The 11,352-nt window shown below is 41.6% G+C and overlaps 2 protein-coding genes across 2 annotated transcripts in view; one reads left to right on the top strand and one right to left on the bottom strand.

Moving 5' to 3' along the window:
• Positions 1-3,673: 3,673 nt before the first annotated feature.
• LOC104941716 (NADH dehydrogenase [ubiquinone] 1 alpha subcomplex subunit 10, mitochondrial-like) lies at positions 3,674-7,726 on the bottom strand (the record flags this gene model as incomplete). Its single annotated transcript, XM_010766850.1, has 5 exons — positions 3,674-3,857; positions 6,913-7,021; positions 7,300-7,385; positions 7,498-7,552; positions 7,641-7,726. Coding segments are annotated over 5 exons (405 nt in total), but the record flags the coding sequence as incomplete, so codon positions are not given.
• Positions 7,727-9,354: 1,628 nt separating this feature from the next.
• LOC104941717 (protein CIP2A homolog) overlaps positions 9,355-11,352 on the top strand; it is a 6,144-nt gene continuing 4,146 nt past the window's right edge. Inside the window, exons 1-5 of the mRNA XM_010766851.1 lie at positions 9,355-9,521; positions 9,602-9,749; positions 9,867-9,966; positions 10,171-10,289; positions 11,044-11,212. Coding sequence (XP_010765153.1) covers positions 9,410-9,521; positions 9,602-9,749; positions 9,867-9,966; positions 10,171-10,289; positions 11,044-11,212 — 648 coding nt within the window. The 5' untranslated portion in view covers positions 9,355-9,409. The remainder of the gene's footprint in view (positions 9,522-9,601; positions 9,750-9,866; positions 9,967-10,170; positions 10,290-11,043; positions 11,213-11,352) is intronic.

Genomic DNA, 11,352 nt, shown 5'->3' on the forward strand with positions numbered 1-11,352 from the left:
GGATCGTAGGAAAGGAAATGTGAACCTACCTTTGGAGAAGAAAGGACATCTTTCCCTGACATTTCATAGCTGAAAAATCAAAAGAGAAAGAAGCTTTGAGTGATCACACCAGCTTATTGTAAATCAACTCCAGATAGTTTATCTTACATGTGTATCTTTGCTGCCTGTGTTTATCAGATAAAGTGTATGCTATAAACTCCTCAGTATGCCTAACAGATAGCTTAACATAACAGCTGCTAATGGCCGCCAGTAGCTTATCACTCAAACTAGTTTATAGGAAAAGATGGTGGGAAAAGAGGATTCAGCAGGTGTTGACTTTATAGTCACTCAAAAGATCAATATACAGTTTTAAATAGCTCACCCTTCAGGAAATGTCTCCATGTGGTTTTCTCCGGGTCTCTCGCAAACACATTCCATGAACTGGAAAAGGACGTGCACATATTCAAACATTAATTTCCAAATTGTTCCCACACCACACCGCTCCTCCGCTCCCTTCACTGGCTTCCAGTAACTGCTAGAATCCACTTCAAGACACTGGTGCTTACGTACCATGCTGTGAATGGATCTGGCCCTTCCTACATTCAGGACATGGTTAAACCGTACACCCCAGCACGTGCACTCCGCTCTGCATCGGCCAAACGGCTCGCTGCACCCGCACTGCGAGGGGGACCCAAGTTCACATCAGCAAAAACACGTGGGTTTGCAATCCTGGCTCCAAAATGGTGGAATGAGCTCCCCATTGAAATCAGGACAGCAGATAGCTTACACATCTTCCGGCGCAGACTGAAAACTCATCTCTTTCGATTAAAATTACTAACAAAGCACTTATATACTAATAAAGGACTGGCTTATCTAAAGCCAGTTGAGTAGCACTTGAAATGTTTTGGCTCTATGAAACCTGATGTACTTATATGATTCTGTTTTCTTCAAGTTTGTATCTTCTTGGTCGAATGCACTTATTGTAAGTCACTTTGGATAAAAGCGTCAGCTAAATGCAATGTAGTTAACTATCTACATCAGCTGATTTTGTGACAAGTTTTTCCATCAAAACAGGACAAACTTTGTTGTATTAGCATATCCGATAAAAACCAATGTTGATTTCTTTCATGAAGCTTTTTGGATTATCATCTTTAAACCTTTCTTAGAAATGTTTTGAGGTTCTTTTTGTTAAAATACTGTAAGTCTTGACAGCATGCTGTGATTTATAATAATCCGAGCATTACAAAGTACTTAAAGAGGACATATTAGGCACACTTTTTGGTTCATATTTGAATTGTGTGCCTCTACTTTGACACTGTGCTTAGGGCTGCACGCATTTTTCCCCCCCTGCGATATATTGCGATATGAAAAAATACAGGAATTGAAGAAAAGACAGTTTTTATTTTTTTTTCGCAAACCATCCTTTCTTGAACTTTAATGTTATACAATTGGTATTTTTCTAACTATATTTAACCGGATGAAGGATTTTAGTCACGGACGTCTGGAACTTAAGTTGTCAGAGCAACAAGCTGAGCTAGCTCGGTTAGCAGCGCCGAACTGCCCTGGAGAAACACATGAAACGACTTTATTCAGTGTTTTTACCTTTAATCACCGTCCGTTTGCTTTGGAGATTTGATAGTGATTGGTGGTTTGCTGTGCATGCAGAGCCTGCATGTCACTCACTCAAGTACCCCTGACACTTTGTAGCAGGCAGCAAAATAATTGTAACATGACATGTTTGAGTTAATTTGCCTACTTAATATCGCAAGTCCGCGATTATCGCCACGACACGATATATCGTGCAGCCCTAATCAAGAGATCATCTTACTGCGACATTGCCCTGCTCTCTACACAGAACGCAGCCACTCAGAGACTCCTTCNGTGTGTGTGTGTGTGGGTGGGGGGGGTGGGGTGGTGTGTGTGTGTGTGAGATTAAAATAGCCCAATTGCTTTTACAATAAATAAACATTGAATGTGTTTAATTGAATAGTAAAGGGGTTTAACGTTAGTGGCAGGTTGTGTGTGAGAGAGAATAAATAAGACAGCCCAATATTTAAAATTTTTTTTATTCTTTTCCCCCGCATATTTAGTATATTTCGCAAATTTCCTAACTTCCCGCAATTTCACCGCATAAAACCCCGCATGTTTAATCGCATAATCAAGGATTTTAGCCCTCCTAATCAAGGAATTTAGCCCGCACAATCAAGGATTTTTGCCCGCGTTTTTCTGGAGGGTCTAATAGAGGTGTATGCTGGAGTGTACCCACTTAATGTTCGTCAGTCAGTCTTGTTCTGTATTTAGATGTCATTCATGTCAGAAAAAGCTGATTCACAAAGGTATGTAGAACATAACCAAATAAAGCTGACATGTTCAGTGCTGCTTGGTGAATGTTCTGATAGTTTTCTGGGTCTATAAGGCTCCAGAAATGTTGTGAGTTTTGCTGAGACTTAAGCTGAACATTATTTTGGAGATCTCCAGAGGATTGACACTGAACAGTTGTTCAGCCATCTTTTTCTTCTTCGTCTTGACATTAAATTGTAAACCATAATAAATCAATTGTATAGCTCTAGCCTCCCTATATCTGTGTGTGAAATTGTTCCATCCTCAAAAAACAAAAACTAATGCTTCTGCAGTCTAGCTGCAGCTTCTAACAACGGTCTTCTGTTAAAGAAGGACACTGAATGTCCTGATTGTGGCATCACACACATGACTTGAGTCTGAACACAGCAGACAACGGGAGTATTTACAACAGCATTATAAAAACTAAAATAGTGCATGTGGTGCAAAATAGTGCATTATTTGCAGGGAGGGGGCGGGGTTTGGAGGAACGGAGGAGACGATGATCGCGGAAGCTTTCCTCCTGCCTTCACAAACTTTACACAAGTATTTATCAACTGAAAATAGCAAGAGGACATTCATACTCTGCAATCCAAGACTTGATTAAATCCACCAAAAACCTGACATGACGATAACGAGTTTTTTTCAAAAAACACAAATCCCTCCCTGTGTGTGTCTGAGCCGCAGCGACAGGGCCTGATTCAGAGCGGGTCATTCTGCTGTTGATCTCTGACTGCACGTCTGTTAGTTGATCTCTGCGTCACTGACCAATTTGATATTTGTGTGACAGAAAAAATTCTAAAATAAAAAAACGTTATTGTCCTGCCGCGGCCGAAAAGTCAATAAGCAACCTTACTATGCTATAATCGATAATTGAGCGGTGAGCTACTGAAAAGCTGCCCGCGAGCTACGTGTTGGAGAGCCCTTCTTTAAGAGGACACGTAAGAAATGGACAGGTTTTTTTTTCCCTTTGGCTTTGTTCAGTTCTGTATGTCAGCTGTCACTTTTTGATTGTTGACTCTTTGACGCTTATCACAGTTAATAAAGCTAATGTAAGAAATGCATTTTAGAAACATGTTAATTATGATCATTTTGGGGGAGTAGCTTTAAAAAGGACAGCGGTTGTGTTTCTTCTCCTTTTTCCTTGTTGTGCAGTCTGTAAAGCCCCGTAAGACACATGTTTAATTTGGGTAAACATTTGCTTGATTACATTTGATTTTAGAGAAACTGACTGTTCCAGCTGTTTGCCACTTGTAATCAGTGTGACCCACCCTTGTTGTGGGATGATCCCATGTTCCTAGATGTTTCTTTAATTCTGGCATGCAGAGTCGCAACAAAACAAGACATGTTGTAGATTATTTTAATACATACATATTATTATTATAACAGGATAGAACTATATCAATAATGGACACGTGGGCTGGAGGTCACTCAGCGAGCGGATCAGCGGATGACATTCACAGGCCTCAGACTCACTTCAGCCAGATGAGTTTGTCCCCCACATCTGCGTTATAACCAGCGACATACTTCTTCCCAGGGAGCTATGAAAACAAAACAAACAGTTAAACTTAAAGTAACAAAAAAGGCTATTCTTATCTTAAGTTTTGTTGCCTTGTTCCGCTCCGGGGGGGCGGGGGTGAATGTTTGCCTAGGGCCCCCACAGACTCTAGAATCGCCACTGTATGTGGAGATTATCCTGCTGAACAAAACATGTACCTATCCTAAACATTTGTTTGCCACAGTTATCCAATAATCCTCAATCCAACATAAATATCCCATTGTTTTTGTCAAGTGATCACATACAAATACCTCAATCACTTTCTCTCAATGCAGAAGTATTTTTGTTATTCGAATCAACTTATTTTAATTGAAATAGCCGAAAAGCTACTCATCAAAAACAACTGGGTCACTTGCAGAGTTTAAATTGATATTTTCAACACATTTAATAGGTTATTTATCAGCTAAATCATGCAAGTAAAGACCAACATTAACCATTTACCTGCCACCATTTGCAAAAGGGATACTTTTAGGGTCTTATTAAATGTTTTCTATAAAGTTAATGTAAGCTGTAATAGATACTAAAAACAAAACAACTCAATCACTTTTTCGCAGTGCCAGTATCATTTTAAATAATTTGTTTTAATTTAAATAGATAAAGAGCATGTAATCAGGATAATTGGGTCTCTTGCAGAGTTAAATATTATATTTTCAACACTATTAAATAAATGCATGTTTGATATTCAAAACAGCAGAAAGACTCACTTTTGATAGCTTATTAATTAGTTAAATTATGCGAGTAAAAAACATTTGGAAAGGGAATACCTCAGATTTCTTTCATCTATAAGTCATATTTTTCATAAATGCAATGAAAGCTGTACTAGAATAGTGTTGCAAATGTCCTTCCATGACTTTACTCTGTCAGCTGGAGTCCGCGGGGGAAATGACGTGCCAGTTCTCATTCTCTCACTCCTGAGATCCAGGCTCACAACTAAATGTCAGGTCACAGCCTCCTGTAGAATTATGCAGCCTGATTTTTTGCAGCAAGGGGAGACAAAAAAGTCTCCTGTCAATAAACACAAAAGGTCAGACCCAAACGATTCCCTGTAAGACTGATGATACTGAAAGCCTTGTAGAATATTCCATATCTGGCATTTGCCTTTCTTGTAAGTACGAGTTGTTCAATATTTCAGCGAAAGGAAATGAGTTCCATTACACTGACAGGACTGCCCAGGCTTAAAGATAAAGGGTAGAAGTATTCAATATAAAAAGGATGATGGGGGCAAAGGCAGGGTTCCTCTGTGTTTTATTTTGTAAGTTTTAATGAAATGATCATCACAATTATGGAACCTATCCTCAGATAATTACAAAACTTGAAACTAAAAGGGCAACTAACTCTCCAGCAGCACAGCTAATTAATGTGACCAGCCGACAGCAACAAGTGAGTCATTAGGCACGTCCCCAGCTGATCTGTGGGATCAGCAGAACAACCTCTTTTTTTATTAATCTGTATTGGCTTTTATAAATACTTCATATTCTTTGTTTACTGTGAACTATAGGCGGGCTAATAGGGTATTAGATATTAGTTTATCAAAAGACACACGACATCTGTATTGTAGTACGCAGCAAATATGTAACAAGACAGTGTGGTATGCAGGAATGAGTCCTAAAACCCGGAAATGAGTCAGCAATTTACCACTTCTGGTTCCCTTGTCTCAAAGTCATTGGGTTTTTGAACACTAATGGCGCATTTCCGCTACCCGGCCTCGCTCGGTATGGCTAGGCCTCGTTAGGACTGGCTCACTTTATGGCGCATTTCCATTACAGTTTAGGAACTGGGGCAGTATCTAGTAATGCAGTGTAGGCGGAGCCGTGACGCCATCTTCAATGAGAACCACAGAAAAACAACACAGCCGTTAGCTGTTAGCCCTCAGAGCTCACAGCTCCTCATATCTGTTCAGAAACTAGACAAAAGTTGAACAAGTACAAACCACAGACTGTCTGTCATGGAGAATACAGTCGCTGGTTTATTTATGTCTGTATAGGCCGTTGTTGTGAGTGTGGACGGTCGGAGCATATACTGCGTTAGCTTAGCCAATCTCCATTTAGACAACACGCATTTTAAAAGGTTTTTCTCCTGCCGTCTGTCTGCAGACTTGTCAAAGCATTAATTCATGGTTTTTACTAACAAGTATCAGTATGTTGTTACTTCGGCATCATTTTGAAACGTGTATTACAATTAAATCAGGGTCAAATATGTTCATCTTGTTGTAGTTGTAGCCCCCTTGCCAGCGATTCTCTCTCTAGCTTAGCATACTCAGCCCGACCTAGCCTGGTTGTTGGCCCGGAAAGAACCTCGATTTTATGGGGCCAGAAAAACTGTGAAATAGTACCCGCTAGCAGGTACTACGCTACATGGAAACACAACCAAAAACGGGCCCCGCACGGCTCGACACGCTTAAAGCGAGCTCCGCGCTGTAGTGGAAATGCGCCAATGATGCCTGAAATGAGGTCTCTGGTAAACACAAGCTGAGAGGACTTTCACATTTTGCTCTCCGTCATAAAATAGAACAAAAATAAAATACGTAAATATCCCCACTTTTAATATCCGAAGCATAGGTGTCATACAAACTGCATTTGCTATCAAGTGACAAAGACTACTAAATGTCGTCGCGTCGTATACATTATCCACATTTAGCTTAGCAGGGACCGTCATAATCTTATGTGGAGATTAAATTCCTATCAAAAACGTGTGATTGCCACAGACCTTATTTTCTCCAATATTCCACAATCCAATATAAATATCCCATTGCTTTTTCTCAAGTTAGCCCTTGTAATGCTAACTTCTGCACCACTTTACAGCAGTACTGACATACTAAAGGGGGTTTATGCTTTATAGTGCATTTCCGAGTCTTCAGAACTGGACACTAAATTGGCTTGACGACACCAGGCCACGTTCAGAAAATATCTTTGCGTGGAGAAATATCAGCATAAAGAAACCACAAACACACTTTATACCAAAACACTAAGTAGTGGAAAAACAGGGTACCTTTATGGGGTCATATAAGAAAATGGAAGTGAGAGATTTCTCATACATACCGATTTATAGGCGTAGAACTTTTCGTCGTAGTCGTGGGCCCCGATGGTGACCTCAGGCAGGAACACGGGGATGTGGGTCAGCACCGCCACAGCATGTTTATCTTCCACTCTGTAAAACACAGAAACAGACGGCAAAGGAAAATCAGCTCATAGCAAATGTTGATGTATGCTGATCTATGGGTGGAGGACAGCATATAAAAAGGCAATCAGGGATGAATCTGCATTTTGAGTCCTCGCCGTGATTCGTTTCAGGTACTTTACATATTTATCCATAATGAGTGTGACAAGCTGAGGCTGAGATTGAGAATCCGACTTCACCTGTTGGAGGTCTTCCTCGGTGTAATTTGCATTTAAATGTGGAATTGATGTCATTAATCAAGAACTCACAGCATCCTCATGTGGTGGTAGGTGACGTTGTCCTGCTCCACCCACGGCCCTTTCTCACACTTCAGATACTCGATGTCTTCTGCCACCTGCGGACAGCACACAATAAATAAACGATATCCAGAAATAGTAAATAGATTTAAGGTATTCAAAATACACCCAACACATTAAAACATCCCCTACAATCAATCACAGTCTTACCCTTTCAAAATCTAAGGCTTGGTTTGCATCGTAAGCAAGCAGTTCCGTTGTTTCGCTAAAAGAAAAAGAACACAAGAGGATATCAATTATTCTCATGAAATTCGACACCGATTAGATATTCCTTCAACGGGTTTACTGCTCACATGATTTTGGGGAGAAACGTCTTCTTGTAGCCATTTTCAATGCTCTTCAGATATGAGAGGGGCACGTTGTGAAGATAGGACTGAGAGAAAAAGAGAATTACAAATATATATTATAACACAAGCTAGATTAAAAGTATCAACTTTTAAATTGTTATGAGTGTATCTGATAATCTGAAGTGTTAATTATTCAGAAAATAATCTTGTATCATGTCTTCCTGAAAGCTAATAGGCCTTGAAATGTTCCAGTATGTTATAGATGATGACACTCTGGTTAGAAGGGACAATGAATGTACTTGTGGGAAATAATGTTGTATCAGTTACCTTTATTCTATAAGTTATAGTTAATTCTGGTTTGTGGATTGTTGTTTAGTTGTTTTTTTTTTTCTTAACTGTATTTCCCTTTGTTGTGTATGTCACTCAGAGGTCGCGTTAACCGAATATTTTTTTTAACAATGACGGAAAAATCTGAAAGCAGTCCGTCATTTTGACGGATTAGAACAAACTCGGAACAGCGCCAAAGTTTCCCCGCAGGGAGGCTCCGGTGTTAAGCATGCCTGCCAAAAAGGAAATGATACCGTTTCCAAACCCAACTTTGCCGTACAAATCATTGAAATGTCTGAGTTTTGGCTTTACGCTGTGCGCACTCCCGCGAGGTGCAGTGGGCATGCATAACACGGCGCTAACAGTTCACAAGCGTGCGCCCCGCCCCCCGTTGACAGTTCACGACTGTGCTCTCCCCCCCCCACACCCCCGTTGACAGTTCTCTCTCTCTCTAGCTAAATACATCTGGGGTAGAGTTCTTCAGAATTGACGTGGCAACTCTACCGTGAAGTCAGAACCTCTGGCTCTTGGACTTGTTTTGTGAATTCTCCGGCCGAAGCTCCAAACAAACCATCAGTGTTTGACATCAAAGCTCCAGCTCTCCCCGTGTCTCCTTTGAGTCGGTGACTGCACAGAAGTTTCCCCCAAGCATGACATATAATATTTCAAGAGTCTGACTATGGGATATTTAGATAAACATGGAGGTGGAACTTCTTCTACTTGATACATATAACCTTCAAAACACCTTTTTTATGTTATAGGCATCATTTGACCATAAAACCAATTTATTTCCTGCAATAAAGACAATGCTCTTGTGAATGTGACATCTCATAGGGGCTGTTATTTGTTCATTTATTGCATGTACTGAATTATCTTCTCACCTATAGAGTTGTATAGACTATATAACTCTCTACATAAGAATGAAGGAACTTTTTGAACTTGCTGCTTATTCACTCATCAAATCTACCTTGACTTAATGAAACCATTTCCCCATAAAACCCATTTATATGTGTTTCGTTAGCAGAGGTGGGAAGTAGTGGAGTACAGATACTTAGTTACAGTACTTAAGTACATTGTTCTGGTATCAGTACTTTACTCCACTACTTATTTTCTGACGACTTTTTACTTTTACTTCTTACATTTGGAACAAAAATACCTGTACTTTCTACTTCTTACATGTTGAACNAATGGATCAGGACAAAAAGAGAGAGAATCTTTGTTCCTGAAACTTTCAGAATCTCTTTACACAGAGGGGACACATGGTTATGTATAAAAGACATGAACAAGTGGATTTTGCATAGTAGGTGACCTTTAAGAAATGAAGGCTGTTAATAACAGCTTAACATTTGATCATTGTTTCTCTTCCTCTCCATGTTATCTCCTCTCTCTGCGTGCAGGAGGCGTTGGGAGCGGAGAGTGTGTCTGAGTCTGTGCTGAGCTTCGTAGAAATGTTGCTACCCATCCTGTTGGGGCTCTTGGGGGGCCTCGAAGCTGCGCAGGGCGACGCTCACCTCAGGAAACAGTGCCACCGCATCACACACGTCACCAGCCTGCTGCTCAATATCCTTCACATGACAGTCTGCTCTGTATCTCTGTGTTGCTCTGTGTTGTGTTTGTTTTTAAAGCCTTAACTCCTGCACTCCTGTGTGCAGAGGACTCCACCAGGTGTCTGGTGTCCCGACAGGTGAGCGCTCAGCTCTGCCTCACGCAGGTCGAGTCCCTCCTCTCCTGTTGTCGCAGCAACAGCTCCTTCAACTGCCACCCCCCCGGCTCTGACAATGATCTCAGGTTAGTGGCGTTTTGAATCACAATTTTAAAATGCTTTATTTCGTGTTCATGTCATAAACAAAAAATGAGATTCATAATTGCAGTTTTGGTAGAAGGAGTTAAAGTTGTGTGTTCCAGTCAGGTGTATGCAGACGCTCTGCTGAAGACTCTGGAGTTAATGAGCAAACTGAGACAGCAGGTGAAGGACATGGAGACCAGCTTCTACCGGATGTTACAGGTAAACACACACACACACACACACACACACACACACACACACACACACACGTTCAGTTTCCCTGAATCCAAGGTGACATTTGGAAATGTTTTAGTCCATCAGAAACTGTAGATATGTATTCATTTAGTCGTAACGTGCCGTGGTTGACTGAGTGCAGGTTTCTGTGTTTTGTCTTTGCCCTCTCATTCTCTGTTTATCCTCCAGGACCAGAGGATCGTGACCCCCCTCTCTCTGGCGCTGACGTCCCACCACAGAGAGCGAGTCCAGACGGGACTCTCTCTGCTGTTTGAGGCTACTCCTCTCCCAGACTTCCCCTCTCTGGTGTGAGTCCCTTGCTGGAAAAAAACATATTTATGTTACGAATATGAAGCCCAGAGGTCGCGTTAACCGAATATTTTCCGTCTATGATGGATTTTTTTTAACAATGACGGAAAAATCTGAAAGCAGTCCGTCATTTTTGACGGATTAGAACAAACTCGGAACAGCGCCAAAGTTTCCCCGCAGCGAGGCTCGAGTGTTCAGCATGCCTGCCAAAAAGGAAATGATACCGTTTCCAAACCCAACTTTGTCGTACAAATCATTGAAATGTCTGTGAGTTTTGGCTTTATGCTGTGCGCACTCCCGCGAGGTGCAGTGGGCATGCATAACACGGCGCTAACAGTTCACGAGCGTGCGCCCCACCCCCCGTTGACAGTTCACGACTGCCCCCACACCCCCGTTGACAGTTCACGACCGTGCTTTCTCTCTCTCTCTCACTCACTCTCTCTCTCTCTATTCTCTCTTCCCCCCGCCAAGAGTGTAAAGGCCGACGGGTAATACTGAATTTTGACGGAAATTGTACGATCCTGTCCGTGAAAATGACGGGCAGTGAAAAAGTCTAACGCAACCTCTGATGAAGCCGCTCAGGTTTATTAAAAACATTTAATTAATCGCCAAACAACAGTCTGCAAAAATAAACTGAAAATAAGATCTTTCATTTATGATTTAATTCCGGGTTTTGGTTTTCAGCTTGTTGTAGCATCTTGTTGTTATACGTAGATGCCAGTCACCTGTACTAATCCAACCATATTTCTCAAGTCTGGGAGAAAGTATGGCTGCCAACAACGCCTATCGCCAGCGGGAGTCTGAGCTGTCCGTCAAACGTGTCGCTGTGCAGGAAGGCCCGCCCTCCAGCATCCTTGACTCTTCCTGTGGATCGAGCAGGAGCGTCTACTGTCTGGCTGACAGGATACAGAACGGCTTAGAGGTGAAGGGTGAAGGGTGAAGTGTGTGTGTGTGTGTGTGTGTGTGTGTGTGTGTGTGTGTGTGTGTGTGTGTGTGTGTGTGTGTGTGTGTGTGTGTGTGTGTGTGTGTGTGTGTGTGTGTGTGTGTGTGTTAGAGAGAGAG

The sequence above is a fragment of the Notothenia coriiceps genome, unplaced genomic scaffold (genome assembly GCF_000735185.1).
Source record: "Notothenia coriiceps isolate Sejong01 unplaced genomic scaffold, NC01 NC01_scaffold00003769, whole genome shotgun sequence".
In the NCBI taxonomy this organism is placed as follows: Eukaryota; Metazoa; Chordata; class Actinopteri; order Perciformes; family Nototheniidae; genus Notothenia; species Notothenia coriiceps.